The following is a 23,849-nucleotide window of genomic DNA, read 5'->3' on the forward strand; positions in this document are numbered from 1 at the left end:
ATATATTAGAATTTTGGATTGCAGACTATTAATAGCAGTTTATCCTCCATTCTATACTTACCCATTTTAGCTAGTAATTTTATATTATCTCCAACTGGGCTTCTGTGAGCCAAGCCCAGAATCAGTTCTTAAATTACACCTTAAGGTCCTTGTCCTGAGATGTTGCAGTGATGTTGGAGATGTCACAGAGCAAGTCATCCGATCACTGGAAGGCTTGGCTTGATTTTGCCCTGGGCTACTTTTGATCTCTCCTACTCCAAAAGAGACAAACTCTGTTACTTCTGTTCTGGACTGTTAAAAGATAATTTTTAGAGACAGGTAAAAAATCAGGACTCTCATACAGTTATATAAATGAACACGTATTAAAGAATGTATTTTAGAATTTATTTAGTCTTGACTTAAGAATGTCCGAACATGTAGAAAAAATTTTCTAAGAGTTTATTAGAGTTTATTTGAGCCAAACAAGGAACACGCCTAGAAGCAAGAGCTCAACAGGCTGAGAAAACTGCTTCCCAGGATGAGCTTTTGCAGTTTCTTTTATGCTTTGGAATGAAGAAGGGAATATAAGGAAGATTATATGAGTGAGAGAAAGCAAGAGCCAGGGAGTGAGTTCCCATGTCCTGGGTTCTGCTCTTCCTCTGATGCTGGGGGGCTTTGGAGCTCGATGATATTTTTGCACCCCAGCCCTTCATTGCTATCCTGTCAGCTAGGGCTGGGGCAAGCACAGGGCTGTGTGCAGCTGCTGTCTCTGTCCTTGTCCTTTCCCATCCTGCATCCTTGCCCACCTTCGTTACCAGAGCAAAGAGGTACATCTGCCTGTGAGCATCTAAGTCATCCAGTGAGAGACGTTTTGCAGCAAAGAAAGTAGAGGTTTATTTTAGAGAATTGCCACGTCGCAGAGACTCTGGTGAGCTCAAAGGCTTGGCTTCCCAGGTGTCTTGAGGGGAAAATTTATTAATCATGGAAACTAAGGGAGTTGGGTCATGGGTGCTGCTGACTGGATGGGGCTGGGGTAATTGATGGTCATGTCTGGTTCTGGAATCAGCTATGGTGTCCTCCTGACTGGTCAGTTGAGCTGTTCCTCTGTGATGGGTCTGGGGCTGAACCACACCTGAGGCCAAGACGTTTTCCTTAGTTTAACTGAAACTTATTGTTCTCATGAAACTGATGTAGGAGAGGATAAATTTCTCCGAGGTGGAGGGACACCAAGCCCTGCACTGAGAGAAGAGGGTCCTTTAGCGGAGAATGTAGAAAGAATTCAACACACACGCCAAAGTTAGGGTCAAAAGTAAATTTAGAAAAGGGGTAACACTCCACAGAGCATGGGCTCCTCTCAGAGGCAGAGAGTGAGAGGGACCCCCAGTGTTCAGAGAATTCAATTTACATATCATTTTTTAGTTCCTGCGATTTACAGTTTAAAGACTTTGTTTACCCATTTCCTTTGATATGGACATACAGTGAGGAAGGGGAAGGGGAAAAGTCTGTAGCCTGAAAGGCTTGCTGGCCGGTCCCAGCCTTTAATCCATAGATTCCTCAGGGTTTTAGCCATAGGGAATGAATGAATTTATTTGTGTGGGGCTCCACTTAAAGACTCTGTTGTTCCTGTTTCCCCTTCCACAGGCGAGGGGAAATGAGTTGTTAGCAATCCCAGCAGAAATCTTCCTTTGTTCAAAACTGCTGGCCTGGCTGCAGGGCTGATCAGCATATTGCAGTCTCTGAATGTAGCTTGATTAACATTTTTATTTTCTTGCCTCCTCCCTACATTAAAACTTATTGTTCTCATGATCCATAGACCTGCTGCTTTATTCTTAAAAGATTTGACACTGGCCAGATCCATATGTCCTAAGGCTTAATGATTAAGGGAGTAGACATACAAACGTGGAAGGATACCAGCAGAAAAGACCGGTCACAGTGCCAGTAAATTAGGCAAAGCCAGCTTGAATCAGAGAAAAGGTTATCTTAAGGAAGTGAAATCTGTGTGCAGTTACACCTTCAGATGTCTCTGCGTGATGTCTCAGACCTATTTTTTGTGTCGAGTAGGGAATCCTATATTGAATTATAGCTTTCCGACTTGGTGCAACCTCAAGGGGAGACCTTGGGGTCCTCTCATGCCACCGTGCCGCTTTCTCTTTTGTTTTTGGTACATGGAAGTACATATGTTGTTTTTGAACATGGAGCTCAGGGTTCTCTTAATCTTGAATGGAAATTGCATCTTTGTTTTATTAATAATAATAAAGATATTTAATCTGAATTGTGACATAGCTCTGGAAGCAGCCTGATCTTGTTAACAGACCCCAGTGTGTGGTTGTTATACATCTTTCTCCCAATGGCCATCTCCCTTTTACTCTGAAGCTCAAACAGATCTCTCCCATATTGATATTTCCTCTTCTGTAGTCTTCTAACTAGAGCCCCGGTTCCTTCCTACCCCCGCCCTCCCCCTACACACCAAACTTGTTCCCTTCTTTTTCTCACAACTCATTTCTTCCTGAACCATCTGCCCGTCAGAGATCACAGTAGCCGGTATAGCTGGGAGTCCATCTTGGTTCTGAAAGCAAAGCCTGTGCTCTTTCCAGTAGACCATCATGACCCACAGGAAGAGGAAATGGCTTTTGAGCCGGACCTTGAGGGGATGACAGGATTTGTTAGGCAGAAGTGGATAAAGAAATCACTTTAATGGCACCAATCTCATTTGCCTGGGGCTCAAGTTCCTGCTTCAGGGAACAGTAAGTGATAAAGCTACAGAAGTGCGCTTGAGTTTAGCACTTTGTTCTGTTTAAGCTTTATGTTACCTTACAACATAAATGTTATTGCCACCTAATTCTTGAGAAAACGGAAGCAGAGAGTGGTCTGTCCTATGACTTATTTTCAATCTCTGAGCTACTAAGTGGCTGAATTGAATTTAGAATCCCCTTCTTTTCAAGTGTAGGCTCTTTATTCTTTCTACTTCATATAAGCTGATGAAGGCTAAGGGATTTTATGCAAGGGTGCAGAGTGATTAAAATTGTATTTAGGAAAGATACGTGATGAAAGAAGCCTTAGTCATCTTTTTGACCTGATACTGAGTATCATTTGAGGCAGTAACCCTTGACTCAGCACTAAAATCTGGAATTAAAAATGATCATATGCAGACATTTAAGTGCTGTGAAAGCCAAGGAGGGTTCACAAGAGCCCAGCTACCCTTTATCTGCAATTTCATATAACCTTGGGGCTTATTAAAAATGCAAATTCTCACACCCCTACCTCAGATTTAGTAGGTCCAAAATCTCTGAGGGGTGGAGTCCATGAGTCTGCGTTTTAAGGAAGCCCCCCAGGCGATTGTTAGTCATGCAAACACTTGAGAAAGCCCTGAGAGTTTTATCTGGCCACTCTGCCTTCTCTCTGCATTTCCTCATGTCTAGTGGATGCCTCTTAAAGTGATTCCTCTGTAGTAGAGCAGAAAGTTCCCATTAAATGATAAGTACTTTATGATGAGGAGTTATTATTATTATTGTCAGTATTGAGGAGCCTGATGCATCAACTGTCTTTAGCTTTCTACAGACTCTAGCATAGAATTTAACTCATATATAAAGATAGTAATATTTAGAGAAAGTCTGGAAGGAGACACACCAAACCATTGTTAAAGGAAAAGTTATTGATGACATTTGTTGAAGAAGAGGAGGGTAGACTTTATTCAGGGGACCACAATAGTGCAGTTTTGCAGTGGGTGAGAGAGATTGGGCTCAACTCCAAATGCAACAAGAAAAAGTGGGGATTTATATCTGAGAAACAGTGGGAGTATTTGGTGGATGGAAAATGACTAAGAGGGTAGGGGAATTCTTTGCTAACAGGATTCTTGCTGAAGGCAGACGAGGGTGATCAAATGATACCTGGAGTATGGTAGAGGATGAAGAATTTGATCAGGTACCGATGGTGGTGATGCAGGATGGGATGAATCTCCCTGAGTGGGGACTCAAGCCCTATTCCCAAGAGAGAGGGTCCTTGACTTCATGCAGGAAAGAATTCAAGCACAAGCCAGAGTTAGAGACAGAAGTAAAGTTTATTAGAGAAGCAGTAACACATAGACATGATCTCTCAGAGCCAGAGAATGAGACTCCACTTTATATGTGGTTTGTAGTTTCTATGAATGACAGCTTAAAGTTCCTGTTTTGTTTTGTTTTTTTATGGTATGGGTATGCAGCATTAAACACATGTCAGCCTTTGTTCTGCAAGTTCCCTGTGGTCTGGCCATGGGGAACGAAAGGTTGGGTTTGTATTGTGTAGGGTACAGCTTCAAGATTTTGTTTTCCTGTTTTCCTTTCATGATATGGGTATGCTACGTTAAGGGATGGGTAAACAGTTTGTTAGCAATCTCAGCAGGAATCTTCCTTTGTTCTGTAGATTCCCCGTGGTCTGGCAGCACATTGCAGGCTCTGAATACAACTTGGTTTAATATTTAGTCAATTTGTGTAGTTCTCATGCCTCTTCTCTGTGTCAGGGGGGGATTCTGGCTAAACCAACTTGACAAGATTCTTGCTAAAACTGGTCTGTTGGAGAACATGCCCAAGGATGGGGCTTACTGAGGCTTATAGGAGCCTGACCAAAGTTTGGTCAAGGAGAGGGTCTTTGTCACCAACAGTGATTACCTCTGGGGAAAGTTGTGGAATTGTAGAGAAGTAAAAGGAGGGACTTTAACTTTTACCTCCTACATTTTTCTATTTAGCCTGTACACATGGAGAATCATTTATATCATTAAATATTGTAAAAGACATATATTGGTAGAGAATTAATTTTCAAATGGATCCATTTTTTTTCAGTTATATGTAACTTTACAAAAAGTAATAGACAATATCGTAATATCCATTATCAAACTTGGAGAACTCTATGACATATATTTATTTATTGAGAGTTGTATCTATTTTAAGAAATAGGTTTTTTCTCATCTTAGTAGTGAATTATATTTTTAAAATAAAATTCAAATGACAGTCTGAAGTTAATGTGACAGGTGATGTTTTTTGGAAACTAATTACCTAGGTTATGCTTAACACCAGAAATACGCATTTGAATGTTTTACTTATTAATGAGATTGTTTCGATTTTGAGCATAATGAAACATCGAGTCTATGTCATTTTATTTTTTCTAGCAGTGAAAGCATTTTTAACTATTTATTACTTAAATTTAATAATGTACCCTCACATAAATGAAAACTTAAAAAATGCAATATATAAAAGAATTCTTCATTGCATAATTACTGGCAAGTTTTTTGTTAATAAATTACTGCAAAGTGATGCATTTAAAAAGCTGGATCAGTATGAAACAGCTACCGTGGTGTGACTCTGGTACTAATTCCTCCGGCACAAGTTCGCAGATGCCTGCGAACCGGCTCTTCAGCGCCCTTTCCTTCTGCCACCCCAGTTCTGTCTCTGTTCACACACCGACTGCACCATGATGTCATTTGGCCTTTGGTATTAAGCAGCCAGTACAACTGTAGTTACAGACACCAGTGCAAACTCTGAAAACATGCTCCGTAGACAGGCAACCGTTCAGATGTTCTGGACCTAGCAGTGGATCCCTAGACCATGTGAATACCCTTGTCGGGCACAGGGCAAGGGCGAAGATAATGAAAACCTTGAGACTTTGTTAGAAAAGTTATAATGAAGTCTGTTTGCGTGTTAAACACTTAAACCGCTCAATCTGCGGTTTCTAAAGTGGTAGAAAAGGAAGACTAAAACAGACCTTTTCATGAAAAGTAGAAAAACACAAGCAAAATGCCCTAGAGAAACCAGAAACCATCTAGCAGAACTTTCTGCAGTGATGGAAATGTTCTCTTCCTGTGCCGTCTAATATAGTAGCACTCAGCACAGGGAGCTGTGGAGCTTTTGAAATGTGTCAAAGGTGACTCTGAGAAACTGAATTTTTAGTGTTATTTAATTTTAATTAATTTAAATTTAAATTTAAATGGCCACCTGTGGCCAGTGACTACCATACTGGTCAACACAGTCTAATAGAGCAGTGTTTATCAAAGTCTAACATGCGTGAGGATCACCTGGGGATCTTGTTAAAATACATATTCAAGCTCAGTCCTTCCGGGCTTGGTCTGTGATTCTGCATTTCTAATCAACTCCTAGGGCATGCTGATGCTTCCAGTTCAGGGCCCGTACTTTGAGAGGCAAATATCCAGAATATACTATATCCATTTATTTTAGATGATCACCTAAAAGGAAGGACCCAATTTAAAAATTCTCACGGACCTCTAGGATTTTCAGGAGTTCTCACACCTCAGCTTGAGAACACTGTCCTGGTGTCACCTCAGCAGCCGGAAAGATTTAGTGAGCTTCTCTGAGGGCTTACCTGGATGCCTACGGGAACCTGAATTTTTCATTGTGCTTGTTGCTATATAAGGTTAAAAGGAATCTTCAGGTAAAGATACTTATTTTAACTTTATCCCTTTTTCTGAAAGAAAAAATAATCTTTCTTGCAGGTTTTGTGTGTGAAGCTGTGTGGAAATCTGAAATACTGTCAATCACATCTTTATAGTACAGTGGTGCCACCTGATGGTAAGCTTTCTTAGCACTTCTTTGTTTGGTTCCTATGCTAATTTATTTCCATTCTTCCTAACAAGGTGAGAAATATGAGTTTTGAGCAAAACAGACTTTTCTTGTGTTTCTCCCACCCCATGCCACCCTATACCTGGCTCTGTTCAATTCCTCCCTTTCTGTTCCTATAATATCTCTGATGTCTTTTGGCAATCTCCTACCCAGCAGTCAGAGGAATTATAGATGAATTAGAAGCAGTTTTTGCCCTCAAGAGCTTAACTCTTGACCTAAGAAGAGTCTAAGATAATTATAATAAAGTGTGGTACATGCTATAACAAAACAGCATAGAATGATAAGGAAATAAGTAAACCGTAGTATGGCGAAGGCACTGTAAGAGCCATGCAAATGATTACAGATTTATGAATTTCACGTTTAAGCACTTCTTTTAGAATTTTTGTATTTTAAAGTTATTTTTATAAAGTAAAATTTATCCATTTCTACATTATATTCTTTTTCTTAACAGAAATAACTATTAGTTACCGACATGGCCTTCCTTTGATAACACTTACTTTGCCATCCAGAAAAGAGCGCTGTCAGTTTGTAGTCAAACCAATGTCATCAACAGTTGGTTCATTCCTTCAGGACCTACAAAATGAAGATAAAGGTGTCAAAACAGCAGCCATCTTCACAGCAGGTATATATGTATATTTTGTTCGGCTCTGTCTTTTTCTTTTTCTGAATCTTTAGTTATTTACTTTTTTGGAAAGAAGTTGATTCTTTAATGCTTTATATAATAAATGGTTTGTCTTTACTGAGTACTTCATTTTTATAATCAGTAATATAAAAATATTAACTAGTGAATAAATATTAATGGAATAAATTTTATTAGTCCATTAAGTTGCAGTTTTATTTCATAAACTTAGCCTGAAAACTTTTCTATGAAAAAATCTTAATGACACAGGCATTAATTTGTAATTTTCAGCAAAATTTGAATAATAAAATGAAATGCAGTTTCAATGATTAAAATAGCCAGTGAGTAATTAAAATACACAAACAGTGCATTTATCTTTGTTATGAGGCAATTACAGTCTAGTATGTTTTTTGACAGAATTAGTTCTCCTCAGGAAGAATATGTGTATATTTATTAATACGAGCACATGTGGTTAATCATTTAGACATTATAAATTTAAAATATAGCTTTTATGTCCTTGTCATCTGAAATGGTCTTAGACCTACTGTTCCTAAAATAGAATAAATGATTGTTTACCCAAGCTCAACCTACAGAGCCTACAATGGATAGGTAAATGAATAAATTTGCATTATTATTTTATGGTACTATTAGATGATTAAAATACTTATTTAAAAGTTGAATACTGTTGCAATTTTGAAAAGGAAATAGACGTTCTTCTCTATTCAAGTTCAGAACTAATAAAGGGTAGATATGGAAGTTGGAAAAATGGAGATTAAAGAATTTATTTACTCAACAAATATTTATTGAATGCCTAACATATGCCAGGTACTGTTCTAGTTGCTAGGGGTAGAGCAAAGAACAGCAGAGATAAAAACTCAAGCTCTTATGGAGCGTACATTTTAGAAGGAGAAAGAAACAAGGTAAAGAAATAAAATATATAAAATATTAGATAATAAGTGTTACGGAGAAAAATAAAGCAGAATGAGGTGGGGAGAATGTGTGAGTTGTGGGGGGAGGTGCTTGCTCCCTAAGGTCACATTTGAGTGATGACCTGGAAGAGGTGAGAGAGCTCTGTAGAGGGCAGAAGACCTCTCCAGGCAGAGGCCCTGAGGTGGGAGCCAACTCTCTGGCTGCAAAAAAGGGAGCTGGGTGGAAGTAGAGGTAAGTGGCAGATTGGGGAAAGCCTCGTAGGTTATTGTGAGGGCTTTATATTTAACTGGAAGGGGAGCTTTCTTCCTGATAAAACCAGTCAGGGAATAGGGTTTTAGTCCTGTGGCCACAATGGCCTAATACTCCATCTAGTTCTAATGAACTAGACACATTCCCCCGAGTCACAGGAGCACTGAACACCCGTGGGCCTTCCCCAGGGCCTGCCATCCTAAGCTTCTAGGAGCAGGTGGATGCAAACCTTAAGCACAGTATTTGCCTGGTAAGTAGTGTGTACTCAATACATACTTGTTAAATGAATGAAATAAGAGAGGTTAAAGCAATGATGGATGTGTACCCTGCTTATTTCTAAAAATTGAGTGACTTCGAAACATAAACAAACAAATAAAAACACTTGAAATGTTAGAGAAAGAGAGCTTTTAGACCAAGTGAAAACACTTTATTGGGATTTAAATGAATACTTGCCCAAGGATAGGTGAAAAATTCAACACGATATCATTAGCTCTTCTCCAAAGTGTTTCACGTCAATCTTTTGCTGTTCTTCCATTAGTATGAAGGATAATGTAGTACTTCAACTGAGAAATCATATGTAGTTGTTTTTATAGTAATATTTTAAGGACCTGGTTTGAAGTCATTTAAAGGTAAATTTTTAAATGACACTTGCTAAGTCAGATAAAATGATTAGTGTGTTGCTGATCTTTTTAAAATGAGGCTCTGTGGGTGGAATTTGCCTGCATTTAATTTGGGCATGAAAGGCGTATTCTAAGCTTGTCACAGTTTTGCCCATAGTGTGGGTTGAATTATTTGGCAGTTCCAGGGAAAATGATTTCACCCCAACTGATGAACAGGAACCCAAACAGCCAAATTCTAGAAACAGACTCAGGTGCAGACTTGACTGACTGCCTCTGGAACAAAAGAACTACAAAGAGCCAGACAGGAGGCAGGCAACCAGGGGCTTCCTGATTTTACCAGCAGTATTTCTGCCATCGCACATATTAATATAGCTGAAATAGCTCTGGTTGAATATAGCCAAGCAAATGGCAGGCCAGGAGAACATTCTCATCCTGGACTTCATAACATGTAGTTATAAGGGGACCATTCTGAAGGAGTAATGATAGAGAAACTCATACCCAGAGCCAGTTGTTTGCATCTCGTTCGGTGAGTTTGCTTTCTTAACACCTGGGCTACATTAACTTTAGTTCAAAAGTGTAATAACACAAACTAGGCTATATGAGAAGCTGTGCAAAGCGCGCTGAGGTTAAAATTTTCCAAGAGAGGTTTTTTTCTGAAGTGTTTTTATGAAATTTTAATTGCTGTTAGAATCTCTCCTACTTCTCACCCCACCCCCACTTCCTAAAATAAACCACGGAAATGCACATTTACTCCTTAGGTTTAATTATGTCTGTTACTTTCCCTGCCACCTCCACCTTTCTCAGCTTTGCCTCTTTTCATGTTTCCCAAGCTAGAAAAGCAAGGGGTCCTGTGTGTGTGGTAGTTTGTAGTGCTGTTTGGCCACCAAGTTTCAACTAACAAATCAAACACCTCTAAAAATTAAAAACAAGAGCAAGGCAGGCTTTTGAAAATGTTCCTACCTGTGTGCCTCTACATACCAGTAGGCTTGGCTGTAAGCAACAGAAACGGACTCCGGCAAGGGGTGTGTTAGCAGACTCTTGAGATTGTGACTGATGGAAAGCCAGGCTCAGAAGAGGGCAGGAACCGGGGGAGGACACCTCAGAGACCCAGTTGGCCCCGGAACAGCCTCATGAGCTCTGCTGTGACACCCCCACCCCACAAGTGCCCCCTCAGCTGCTCTGGCCTTGCTGTGAAGAGTTCCCACCTGCCCTGAATCTTTGCATGACTGTCTGAAGATGCGGTCGTCTTACCAGGGACATCAGTCTGGATCCCAGTCCAGCTGACAGAGGGAGGGAGAGGAAGCACCTGCCTGCTCTGCTTGGTCCATTGGAATGGATAGTAGAACAAGGGAGGACACCTCCCAGTGGGAACAGCATTGGGTATGGGGAGCCCCCCAAATGGCAGATGTCCACTACCATATTGTAATGACCTGGGTTAGTGGTTCTCTATATGTTGGAAAATGGTTCTTACTGTTCTAAAAAAAGGACATATTTTTGCATTACTTTCTTTCAGATGGCAGTGAGATTGCAGGTTCAACCTTGATGGAAATTTTGCTAATGAATGATTTTAAAGTTGTCATTAATAAAGTAACATATGATGTACGGTGTCCCAAGAAAGGTAAGAAACACAGCTATGCAATTCTCTTTGTGTTTCCCTTTAGCTATGGGGCATTAAGCTTTTCTAGCAGGGGTGTAAATAAATGATCATTAGAAGTTGCCTAGGAGGGCTTTTAGTTTTGTATATTCTTTTTAAACTTTTAATACTTCACTTTAGGAACTTGAATGCTTAATCTGACATTATTGGGTTAAGAAGTGGGCCTGGAAATCATGAACACAAGTGTGTATTGTTGTACAGTTCTTAACTCTTTTTTAATTAGACTTTATTTTTTAGAGTAATTCTAGGTTCATAGCAAGATTGAACAGATAGTACAGAGTTCCTATATACTCTTTGCTCCCCTCCCCACCGCTTCCCCCACTGTCAAGCCCCAGGGTGGTCCCTTTGTTAATCTATGCACCTACGCTGACACATCATCATCACTTGAAGTCCGTTGTTGACATTAGGGCTCCCTCTTGGTGTTGCACATTTTATAGGTTTTGACAAATGTGTAATGACATTTGTCCATCCTGTAGCATCATACAGAATCATTTCACTGACCAAAAATCCTCAGTATTCTGCCTATTCATTTCTCCCCCTCCCCCAACCCATGGCAACCACTGATCTTTTTCTGTCTCCATAGTTTTGCCTTTCCAGAACCTTTTACAGTTGGAACCATACAATATGCAGCCTTTTCAGATTGGCCTCCTTAACTTAGTAGTATGCATTTAAGTTTTCTCCAAGTCTTTTCATGGCTTGATAGCACATTTCTTTTTAGTGCTGAATAATATTCTATTGTCTGGATGCATCACAGTTTTTTTATTCATTCACCAACTGAGGGGCTTCTTGGATGTTTCCAAGTTTTTACAATTATGAATAAAGTGGTTATAAATATCTGTGTGCAAGTTTTTGGGTGGACATAGTTTTCAGTTCGTTTGGGTAAATACCAAGGAGCATGATTGCTGGATCGTAAGGTAAGAGTATGTTTAGTTTTGTAAGAAACTGGCCACCTTTCTTCCAAAGTGGCTGTGCCATTTTGCATTCACAGAAGCAGTGAATGATAGTTACTATTGCTCCACATTCTCATCAGTGTTTTGGATTATGTCCATCCTAATAGCTAGTGTAGTCATATCTCATTATCGTTTTAATTTTGAATTGTCTATTGACATGATTTCAAATGCTTACTTACCATGTATATCTTCTTTGGTGAAGTGTCTGTTCAAGTCTTTGGCCCATTTTTAAGCAGGATGTTCATTTTCTTATTGTTGTTTGTATGATTTCTTTGTATGTTTTGGATAACAATTCATTATCAGATCTCTTTTGCAAAACTTTCTCCTAATGTGTGGCTTGTCTTCTCATTCCCTTGGCATTGTCTTTCGGAATGCAGGTTTTTAATTTTTTTTTTTATTTATGCGTTTTTATTATGAAATTTTTTAAAATAAATTTATTTTTTATGATGTTTTTAATTTTAATGAAGTCCAAGGACTGTACCTTTTATTTTATCTAAATGTCATCTAGGTTTTCTCCCATGTTATCTTCTAGGAGTTTTATTGTATTTTATATTTCACTTTGAGTTAATTTTTTTGAAGGGTGTAAAGTCTGAATATAGATTTGTTATTTTGCATATGAATGTCCAGTTCTTCCAGCACCATTTGTTGAAAAGACTGTCTTTGCTCCATTGATTACCTTTGCTCCTTTATCAAAGATAAGTTAACTATATTTATGTGGGTCTATTTCTAGGTTCTCTATTCTGTTCCCTTGATCTATTCAACAGTATTTTTGCCAATACCATACTGTCTTCACTACCGTAGCTTTTAAGAAGCCCTAAGGTTGGGTAGTGTCAATCCTTTTACTTTCTTCTTTAATACTGAGTTGGCTATGGATCTTTTGATTGTTCATATAAATCCTGGAATCACTTTGTTGATACGCACAAAATAACTTGCATGAAATTTTGATTGGAATTGTGTTGAATCTATAGATAAATTTGGGAAGAACTGATACCTTGACAATATTGAGTCTTTCTATCCATGAACATGGAATATCTCTTCATATATTTAGTTCTTTGATATCTTATTCAGACTTGTGTAGTTTTCCTCATATACAGATTGTATATATTTTGTTAGATTTATACCTAAGTATTTCAGTTTTTAGGTGAAAATGTAAATAGTGATGTGTTTTTAATTTCAAATTCCACTTGTTTATTGCTAGTATGTAAGAGATTGATTTTTATATATTAATCTTGTATCCCGCAACTTTGTTATAATTGCTTATTAGTTCCAAGAGGGATTTTTGGTGGTGTTGTTGTTGATTCTTTCAGATTTTCTATATGGATAATCATGTCATCTGAAAACAAACACAATGTCTTCCCTTTTTTTGTAAACATAATATTTAAAATTTTTTAAAATTATACTTGACATTCGACATTATATTAGTTTCAGGTGTATAGCATAGTAGTTAGATATTTATATAACTTACAAAGTGATGCCCCTGTGAGTCTAGTACCCACCTAACACCATACATAGTTATTACAATATTATTGACTATATTCCCTATGTATTTTACATCTCTGTGACTATTTTGTAACTACCGATTTGTACTTCTTAGTCTCTTCACCTTTTTCACCCATTCCCCACAACCCCTCTCCCATCTGGCAACCATCAGTTTGTCCTCTCTATCTATGAGTTTGTTTCTTTTTTGTTTGGTTTTAAGATTCCACACATGAGTGAAATCATATGGTATTTGTCTTTCTCTCTCTGACTTATTTCACTTAGCATAATACCCTCCAGGTCCATCCATGTTGTCACAAATGGTAAGATTTCATTTGTATTTATGGCTGAGTAATATTCCATTGTATATATGTACCACTTCTTTATCTAGTTGTCTATCAATGGACACTTAGGTTGCTACCGTATCTTGGCTATTGTAAATAATGCTGCAGTGAAAATACGGATGCATATATCTTTTTGAATTAGTGTTTTGGATTTCTTCAGAAAAATACCCAGAATTGGAATTGCTGTATCATATGGTAGTTCTATTTTTTGAGGAACCTCCATACTGTTTTTTTTTTTTATAGTGGCTGCACCAATTTGCAGTCCCACCAACAGTGCACAAGGATTCTCTTTTCTCTATATTCTTGCTAACATTTACTGTTTGTTGATTTGTTTATGATAGCCATCATGACAAGTATAAGGTGATTTTAATTGTGGTTTTAATTTGCATTTCTCTGATGATTAGTGGTGTTGAGCATCTTTTTATATGTCTATTGGGCAACTGTATGTCCTCTTTGGAGAAATGTCTATTCAGGTCCTTTGCTTGTTTTTTAACCAGATTGTTTGTTTCTTGGTGTTAGGGATATTAACCCCTTACTGAATATATCATTCCTGAATATCTTCTTCCATTTGGGTTGTCATTTCATTTTGTTCATGGTTTCCTTTGCTATGTAAAAACTTTTTAGTTTAATGTAGTTTCATTTGTTTATTTTTTCTTTTGTTTCCCTTGCCCAAGGAGTCATATCCAAAAAAATATTACTAAGAGAAATGTCAAAGAGTTTATTGTGTTTATTTTCTTCTAGGAGTTTTATGGTTTCAGGTATTATGTTAAAATCTTTACTTAATTTTGAGTTTATTCTTGTATGTGGAGTAAGAAAGTGGTCTGGTTTTATTCTTTTGCTAGTGGTATAGTTTCATGTATCTGTACAGGTTCCCCAACACCATGTATTGAATAGAATATCTTTACCCCATTGTAATTGTCTCTTTACCCCATTGTATCTTGCCTCCTTTGTGATAGGTTAATTGACCATATAGTCATGGGTTTATTTTGGGTTCTCTATTCTATTCTATTGATCTATATATCTGTTTTTATGCCACTATCATGCTGTTTTGATTACTATAGCCTTTTAGTATAGTTTCATGTCAGGTAGTGGAATACCTCCAACTTTGTTCTTTGTCAAGATTGTTTTGACTATTCAGGGTCTTGTGGTTCCATACAAATTTTAAGATTATTTTTTCTAGGTCTCTGAAAAATGCCATAGGTATTTTGATAGAGATTGCATTGAATCTGTAGATCGTGTTGGGTAGTATGGACATTTTAACGATGCTAATTCTATCAATTAGCATGGTATATGCTTCCATTTATTTGTGTCTTCTTCAATTTCTTTCTTCAATGACTTAAATGATTTTCTGAGTATAGGTCTTTTACCTTTGTTAAATGTATTCCTAGGTATTTTATTGTTTTTGATGAAATTGCAAATAGAATTGTTTTCTTAATTTTTCTTTCTGATAGTTGGTTATTGGTGTATATAAATGCAACCTATTTCTGAATATTAATTTTATATCCTCCTCTTATACTAAATTTATTATTTAGTTTTTTGATGGAGTCCTTAGGATTCTCTCCATACTGTATCATGTCATCTGCAAGTAATGACAATTTTACTTCTTCCTTTCCAATTTGGATGCCTTTTATTACTTTTTCTTGCTTGATTGCTGTGGCTAGTAATTCCAATACTATGTTGAATACAAGTGGTGAAAATGGTCATCCTTGTCTTGTTCCTGATCTTAAGGTAAACACTTTTAGCTTTTCCCCATTGAGTATGATATTAGCTCTGGGTTGGTCATATATGGCCTTTATTATGTTGAGATACATTCCCTCTATCGCCACTTTGCTTAGGGTTTTTATCATGAAGATGAATTTTGTTAAATGCTTTTTCTACATCTGTTGATATGGTCTTATGATTTTTATCTTTCATTTCGTTTGTGTGATGTATCATGTTAATTGATTTGTGGATATTTAACCAGCCTTGTATCCCAGGAATAAATCCCACTCGATCATGATGTATGATTTTTTTAATGTATTGCTGAATTCAAGTTGTTAATATTTTGTTGAGGATTTTTGCATTTACGTTCATTGGGGATATTGGCCTTATAATTTCATTTTATTTTTGTAGTGTCTTTGTATGGTTTTGATATCAGGATAAATGAGCTTGATAGCCTTCCCTCCTCTTCAATTTTTTGGAATAGTTTGAGAAGGATAGGTGTTAATTCTTCTTGAATGTTTAGTAAAATTTACCTGGTTCAGTATTTTCTTTACTGGTAGTTTTTTGATTACTGATTCAATTTGATCAGTAGTTATTGACCTGTTCAGATTTTCTTATTGTCTTGGAGGATTATATGTTTATTAGAATTTATCCATTTCTTCCAGGTTGTCCAATTTATTGGCATGTAATTGTTTGTAGTATTTTTTATAACTCTTTGTATTTCTGTAGTGTCAATTGTCACTTTTTTTGTTTCACTTTTGATTTTAGTTATTTGGGCCCTCTCTCTGTTTTTCTTAATGAATCTGGTGAAAGGTTTATCAATTTTGTTGATTTTTTTAAAGAACCAGCTCTTGGTTTCATTGATCTTTGTGTTTTTTTAAAAAACTATTTTGTTTATTTCTTTTCAGATTTTTTCTCCCTTCTACTCACTTTGGGCTTTGATTGTCTTCTTTTTCGCATTCCTTTAGGTGTAAGATTAGATTGTTTATTTGAGATTTTCCTCGTTTCTTAAGGTAGGCCTGTATTGCTATGAATTTCCCTCTTAGAACTGCTTTGGCTATGTCCCATAGGTTTTGCGGTTGTTGTGTTTTCATTTTCATTTGTCTTAAGGTATCTTTTGATTTCTTTCTTGACCTTGTTGTTAACCTATTCATTGTTTAGTAGCATGTTATTGAGCCTCCATGTGTTTGGGTGTTTTTCAGTTTTCTTCTTGTAATTGACTTCTAGTTGCATACCATTACAGTCAGGGAAGATGTTTGATATGATTTCAGTATTGAGACTTGTCTTGTGGCCTAACATGTAATCTATTCTAGAAAATGTTTCATGTGCGCTTGAAAAGAATATATATTTTGCTGCTTTGGGGTGAAATGTTCTAAAAATATCAATTAAGTCAATCTGATTTAATGTATCTTTTAAGGCCGCTGTTTCCTTGTTCATTTTCTGTCTAAATGATGGTTGGCGGACATCAGGAAGGATATTGGATTGCATTCAGGTAGAAAATTGAGCCCATAAATTAATATGTTACAAACTAAGGTGAGGTATTCACCTGCATTCTGACAGATAGTTATCCCCCTTATACTTCCTGTATGAAGATTTTTAAAGAAACAGTAAAAGTCATATTATAAAGAAAAAAGACAAACAAAAACATAATGAGTTTTAAACCTACTGTCTCATAATTCATCATTCCAGATTGTTTGTGTATGAGGGGGACTAATGGAATAACCTGAGACCGGAAGAAAGGCCAATACAAAATGCCGCCCTAGGAATTGAGAGGGCTCAGGGGATCAGCCACAGTGGCCAGCCCCGGGGACTCAGATTTGGTTCCCTGGACTTACAGACTCTAGAGAAAAAAAATGTAATGACTCCTTATGTTTCCCTTGTGTCTTTTGTCAGAAAAACTGAATAGTGAGCACACTACTGAGACGGAAAACATGAAATCCTTGGTTCATAGACTGTTTACAGCCTTGCATTTAGAAGAGTTTCAGAAAAAGAGGGAGCACCAGTTACTGGAGAAAATCGACCACCTGAAGGGACAGCTGCAGCCCCTTGAAGAGGTTTGAAAATAACCGTTGAGTCTGTTTGAAAATAACACCCTATATTTATTGAGCGCTCTCCATGTGAGCATTTTTCTGAATGCTCTGCATATGCTTATTTTCTTTAATCCTTACAATAAGCTGTGAGTTTGGTACTGTTATCTTTCCCTTTCTTCAGATGGGGAAACTGAGACAGTAAAGAAACATAGATAACATGTGGTAGAGCCAAAACTTGAACTCTGGTGGTCTGACTCTGCAGCTACCATCTGAACCTCTGTGCTCTGCTTCATTTCCATGGACGGGCTGTAATGTCTCTAAATGAGTATAACACGAGCTGGGGTGTACCAAGTGCAGTACTACCAGTTTCCTTTTTAGTGAATAGGCCTATGGCCCCAGCTCTGCTTAATAGAACTACAGCTAGAAAGTTAGAGAAACCTTCCTAACATCTGAAGTTAATCAATGGTAGAGAAAAAAGTAACTTTTGGGGGTGGGGTGGGGCAGGAGTCTCTTTGTTCTAATTTAAGGGAAAAAACTACATATTTTAAATTTGTGATCCCACTTGTGATTTTTAAATATGAGTGCATGTATGTGTATCTTTGTATATGAATAGAAAGTTTCTGGAGATAAAAGAAATTTTTAATATTGATTGCTTCCTAGGATACCTAGGGGATGACAGAGAGAGGGACTTTTTTATATTATTTGTTGAGTTGGGTACCTACATTTTTTTCTTTACTTTTTAAAAAGTTGATGATGTTTTTACTTGTATAAGATTTAAGAAACTAAAAAGGTGGCCAATGGAAAATTTTCCTCCCACAATCCTCCTAGTACCATATCCCCACACCTGTGAACCATTTCAGATTTTCTTTATGTACAAATACAAACATTATTTTCTTCTCTTTATTAGAAAAGAGCACAGTCTATTACACATTATTCTCGCCTTTTTTCACTAACAGTATACAGGTGCACCTCATTTTATTTCTCTTCGCTTTATTGTACTTCGCAGATATTGCATCTTTTGCAAATTTGAAGGTAAGACCCTCCACCAGCAAAAAGCTTATGACTTGCTGAAGGCTTAGAGGATTGTTAGCATTTTTTGGCAATAAATAAAGTATTTTTTAATTAAGATATGTACATCGTTTTTTTTAGACATAAAGCTATACGATGCACTTGATATACTACAGCATAGTGTAAACAACTTTTATATGCACTGGGAAACCAAACAATTTGTGTGACTCTTTATTACAATATTCGCTTTATTGCAGTGGTCTAGAACTGAATCTGCAACATCTCTGTGGTCTGCCTGTATCCTGGAAAGTTTTCCATATTGGTACACGGAGAGCTTCTACATTATAGCTGCTTAGCAGCTTGAGGGATATGTGGATAATTTGGGTTTTTTTGCTGTTAAAAATGAATCTATCATGGATCATGTGGCAAGAGTACCTATAGGATGAGTTCCCTGAAGTGAAATTGCTGAGTTGAAGAAACTAGGCATGTAATTTTAGGTGGATTTCAGAGGATGATTTCTGAGTGCTTCATTGTATACCCTTTCATACTATTTAAAAATTTCTTTCCACAAAAAATTTTTCTACAACTTAAAAAAAACCATTTACTAATGAACTGATTTGGAAATAGGTGATCACTCATTAATGTACATGTTTTATACATTCCGGTTTTTTTTCCTATAAATCAGACCTCTTTAAACTAATGCAGATGTGCATTACTCTTGTTTCTTTTCTTCTTGTAAACTGAACTGTCATTTTTTTTTCTCAGATGAAAGCCAGAATCGAAGCCCGCTCAGAAGCCCAAACCAATGGACTCCTGTGGGCTGGCTTAGCCTTGCTGTCCATTCAGGGTGGGGCACTGGCTTGGTTCACGTGGTGGGTGTACTCCTGGGATATCATGGAACCAGTGACATACTTCATCACATTTGCAAACTCCATGGTCTTTTTTGCATACTTCATAGTCACTCGACAGGTGAGTAGTTTGTTAGGAAAATGATTAGTTAGAATGTCTTCTGCAAATAATTCCTTATCCAAGTCAAATAATGAGCAATAAAGCCTTTTTATTTACTGAACTACTGCTATCTGGGTTTTTATAAGCTGATAAGTTTTATTGTTGTTTTTCATAAGGATGGAGATTTGTGTACAGCACAGAAACTATTCATAACTTCTATAGAGAGACAAATAGTACAGTTCACAAATTAGAGGCACTGAGATAAACACATCAAGTTTGTGTTTTTTGGGCCCTCATTTATAAATAAATTGAATTTGTATTGTAAAACACCCAGTAACTTTAGCTTTATCTCATACATTATTTTGTCAAAAATCTCCATTTCCTCTTTTCTCCCTTCTGTGCCAGTATGTGTGATTTCTTTTCCTAGCTCACTTGCTTTTGAAATGAGCAGCTGATCTCAACTGAGACAAAATGTTTTGCTTGTGTTGCCTTATGCTTGCTCTGACGGCCACTGCAAATATTTCACTTGTCTGCTTTCCCTTGCTTTGGTGTTGCTAAGGCTCGTTCTTGTGGAGGCATTATGTTCATTTAAAACATGTTCTTTTTTTCCCCCTTTTTTAGGATTATACTTACTCAGCTATTAAGACTAGGCAATTTCTTCACTACTTTCATAAGAAATCAAAGCAACAGCATTTCGATGTGGTGCAATACAACAAATTAAAAGAAGATCTTGCTAAGGTACGTTATCGCAAACGCAGCATCTTACAGGTGGTCTTTTTTGGAGCCAGAACTTAGTTCAGGGAAATACAATTGGTGACTTATCCTCACAGGTTAAATCTTCCATGTTTGTGGTTTTGTTCAGTGAAAGAGTTGACTTGTCTGATACTAATTCCATATCCTATAGGTTTATTGTCTTCTGTATTCAACACGCAGATAGCTTTAACTGTGCATTCCAAACTGTCTTAAATGACTTTGAGATAGTAAAATAATAGTTTTCAATAGAAATCTATTTCTAAGCAAGTACATGTTTTTAAAGAAAATAATTCAATATCAAGCTCATTTTCTGATTTGTAACTATTAAAGACATAAAAGAAATTAGTATTTTAGGAAGGTTAATTTGCAAGTTTCTTTTCCTTAAAAATAGAAAAATCGATATGGTAGTCTTTCTTTAATCTTCTCCATCTTTCAAATGAGAAAATGGAGGTGTTTAATGTAACTTGTCTACTTGTCTACGTATACAATGTTAGAAAGTGGGAAACCAGGGTATGAACCCACAAGTTTGTCTGGAGCCTATGGTGTGAAGCACTTTTTCACAATCCATTTCTTAGGCAGCTTTTACCTTTGGCCTCCCAGTGGACTCACTAGATTGTTCCGGTGATGACTTTTCAACACGTAACTAATTAGATTTTTAATTTTTCTTAGTAATTTTATTAAAAAGTTTTGGTAAAAATATCTTCTCTTGCTCAATGCATGCTCACCTAGTAGCCAGGAATTATTATATCTTTTGTTATCTGTACCTTCTAAACTACCCATTCCTCAAACTTGAAGAGAAAATACTGCTAAATTTAATTTGTAACTCAAAAATTAGAGTTAAAGAGCCTTAATTTTTTTTTTTTTAAATTTTCTGTAGTCACTACTTAGAAAAAATATAATGATGCTTTTTAAAAAAAATTTAGTGGATACTCTTTCATTTGAATGATCCAATTCGAGAAGGCTAAGGAATGTTCTTCCAACAAGTTTATAGCCTGGGCTTTAAGACTTAAAGTAGCACTCGATGTAGTATTTTCTTAAGATAATAAAGTCAAGGAAAAAAGGGAAGCTGACAGGTCACAGAGATGTGTTGTTTTTTTTTTTTTAAATACCAACTGGGAAAACCCTTACCAAAGGGGAAAATTAACATAACAAGAAATATAAGGATGTATTAGAAACCTTAAACTCACTTTTAACAAAGGATCCATATAAATAAAATATCATCGGCATTTATCACTAGTAGTTTAGTGTACATATCGACCTAAGGAAATATGTCCTCTCTGGCAGCCATACTGGTATGTTCCCAGTGCTCTCTGCTCAGGGACTTTTCTTTCTCTCGTTGACAGGCTAAAGAATCCCTGAGCCAGGTACGCCGCTCTCTCTATTTGCCAGCGCACATAGAAGAACTCAATGAAGAGAATTAATCTTACATTTTTAAATGTCATTGAATTTTTCCATTAGGTATTGATTTTGCAAATTAGAAACTGGAACTTTTTGAGTCTCATAGTTCATTTGAATTTGACTGTTTCAATCTCTTTTGTTAATAAAAAAATATGCTTGCAAAACACAGATATTCTGGGAAGTTCTTAAGATTTTTGGTTTGTGGAGTTTCACGACTTGTTGAGGTTTAATGTTGGAAGAAGCTTGGATGCATCCATCAAAATCAGAGTGGCTTCTGCTACAGTTGGCACTTAATGCTAAGAATCCTCGTCAGCCCGTCCTATGCTCATTCCCTGAGCAGAGGTGAAATGGTCAGTGTGCTTGGCATTCACTCTTGTTAGACTTCATTTAGAATCATCTTGTCATTAATTTATTTTAAAAGATTTTTTTATTGTCGACATACAATAGTATATTAGTTTCAGGTGTACAACATAGTCATTCAATATCATATGACTATATCTTATGAATTGATTACCACAATAAGTCTAATAACCACAATAAGTCTAATTTCTTTTTAAATACATAGTAATTGGAAGATTTTATCATTAAATATAGCCAAAATTATTATAAAATGTCATGCGATGTTTCATCTTAACTAATCTTTATGGAGATAGATATTATTTATCGTATGTTGTCAAATACTGTTCTACGCACTTTACATATATGTTATCTGTAGTCCTATAATCCTCTGAGGTAGCTATATTTTAATCCCAATTTAATAATAAGGCTTAGAGAAGTTAATCTGCCTGAGTGGACATAGTTAGAAGATTTAAGCATCTACACATAGTAAGTCATAAATTTTTGTAAATTTACAACTAATGGTATTTAATATATTATCTAAGATTCTACTGTTTCTGTGTTTGACAAGGGTAATGATAACACCTAGATATCAAAGATTTGCTTAAAACAAAAAAATAAAAATATTCCAATGATTTTCAGGGTATATCTTGCAGTCAAATCAGATTCAGACTTCCTACACCTTAACCAGAGCAACACACAATGATCACTTGCTATTTGTATCAGTGTCTCTGAAACACGGAGATTCTGAAATAGCAATATATTGGTGTTTTATAACTAAGCTAAGAATATGTACTAATATGTTTTTATAATGAATATCACCAGGCTAAGTATTATGACAAGTGAAAAGGGTTTTCAGACTCAATTTCAGTGTGTGTGTGTGTGTGTGTGTGTGTGTGTGTGTGTGTGTGGCTATAACTTCCCCACATCAAAAAGCAATTCTCAGAAGTATGCAGAGTGTCTGAAAATTCAACTCAATTCTGACACTATCTACCTGGAGATAGAATGCGATTCCACAGGTAAAGAAAGGGCTGAGTCCCACAAGACTGCTTTCCACTTTGGATATCAGGTACAAGCCCAGGTTGTCACCTGTGTTTCTGACCAACTAGCTATAAATCAGTTTCCTGTGAACCATTCCCCAGATTAGATTAACTTGCTAGAGCAGTTCTCAGAACTCGGGAAAACCCAATTATTCACTGAATTACTGATGTATTACAAAGGAATCAAGAGCCAGATGAAGAGATACATAGGACGAGGTGCCAGCAAAGGAGCTCTGCCCTCGTGAAGTCTGAGGCCCAGCGTGGTGGCCCATGGAAGTTTTGGCTCTCCAACGTGGAACCTCTCTCAAAAAGCGAACTAGCGGTCCTCCTGGGTTTCTATGGAGGCTCCATTACAAAGCCATGATTGACTTAAGTCATTGGCCATTGGTGGTTGAACTTAACCTCCAGCCCCTCTCCCCTTGGGAGTGCTGAAAGGGATGAGACTGAGTTTCAAATCTCTAATCACACAGTTGGTTCTCCTGGCAACCAGCCCCCACAATTGGTCCAAAAGTCATCTCATTAACATAACAAAAGACACCTTTTATCACTCTCTGTACTTAAGAAATTCCAAAGGTTCTGGGGGCTGTGAGGATGAAGACCAAATATAAAGCACGATATAGTAGTAAGCCCTAGGATGCCTTCTGCCTTTAAGAAACTCTATTCCCAGTTCTAAAAGGTAGGCCTTGCCTTTCGGGTGGAATTTAGAGAGGAGGTAAAATGTAACATGGTGAGAGGAGTCCCAAAGCGGGTCTTGGGTGTATGGGTGGGATATTTCTCTAACCAAAGCAGAGGACATACAGTGTAAAGTAGATTTCTTGAAACAAAGTGGAACTGGGAGGATGAAGTCAGGTAATGGAAGTGGGATTCTGGGTTTAACATAGAAAAACATTAGAATAAATCCAGTGTGGGATAGAAAGTGTGTGGGCTTTGGTGTCAGGCAGGTTCTTCCACTTACTAGCTGGAGATGCTGGGCATTTAACCTTGACCCGTCATCAAAACAATTATAATACTGTTAGATTGGGAGCAATCTAAAAGTTGGGGGCAATCTAACCGTCGTTGCCCCAATGGTACTGGGGGGCTTTGGTCCTTTGTACTGACACAGTAAAAATTACAAATCAGTGAAGTTTAAGAAAAGTAAGATTTATTGAAGTATGTTTCAAGAGAGAAACAGGCTACACTAGAGAGGGCTGTAGCCCTCTAGAGGTAGAG

The 23,849-nt window shown here is 37.0% G+C and overlaps 1 protein-coding gene across 1 annotated transcript in view; it reads left to right on the forward strand.

The window, feature by feature from the left end:
• The window catches only part of MCUB (mitochondrial calcium uniporter dominant negative subunit beta), a 79,936-nt gene extending 58,504 nt beyond the window's left edge, over positions 1-21,432 (forward strand). The window contains exons 2-8 of the mRNA XM_039848837.1: positions 6,458-6,533; positions 7,036-7,206; positions 10,516-10,620; positions 17,021-17,181; positions 18,931-19,134; positions 19,735-19,851; positions 21,210-21,432. Coding sequence (XP_039704771.1) covers positions 6,458-6,533; positions 7,036-7,206; positions 10,516-10,620; positions 17,021-17,181; positions 18,931-19,134; positions 19,735-19,851; positions 21,210-21,287 — 912 coding nt within the window. The 3' untranslated portion in view covers positions 21,288-21,432. The remainder of the gene's footprint in view (positions 1-6,457; positions 6,534-7,035; positions 7,207-10,515; positions 10,621-17,020; positions 17,182-18,930; positions 19,135-19,734; positions 19,852-21,209) is intronic.
• Positions 21,433-23,849: the final 2,417 nt, after the last annotated feature.

This window comes from Pteropus medius, unplaced genomic scaffold (assembly GCF_902729225.1).
Source record: "Pteropus medius unplaced genomic scaffold, Ma_sr-lr_union100, whole genome shotgun sequence".
NCBI lineage: Eukaryota > Metazoa > Chordata > Mammalia > Chiroptera > Pteropodidae > Pteropus > Pteropus medius.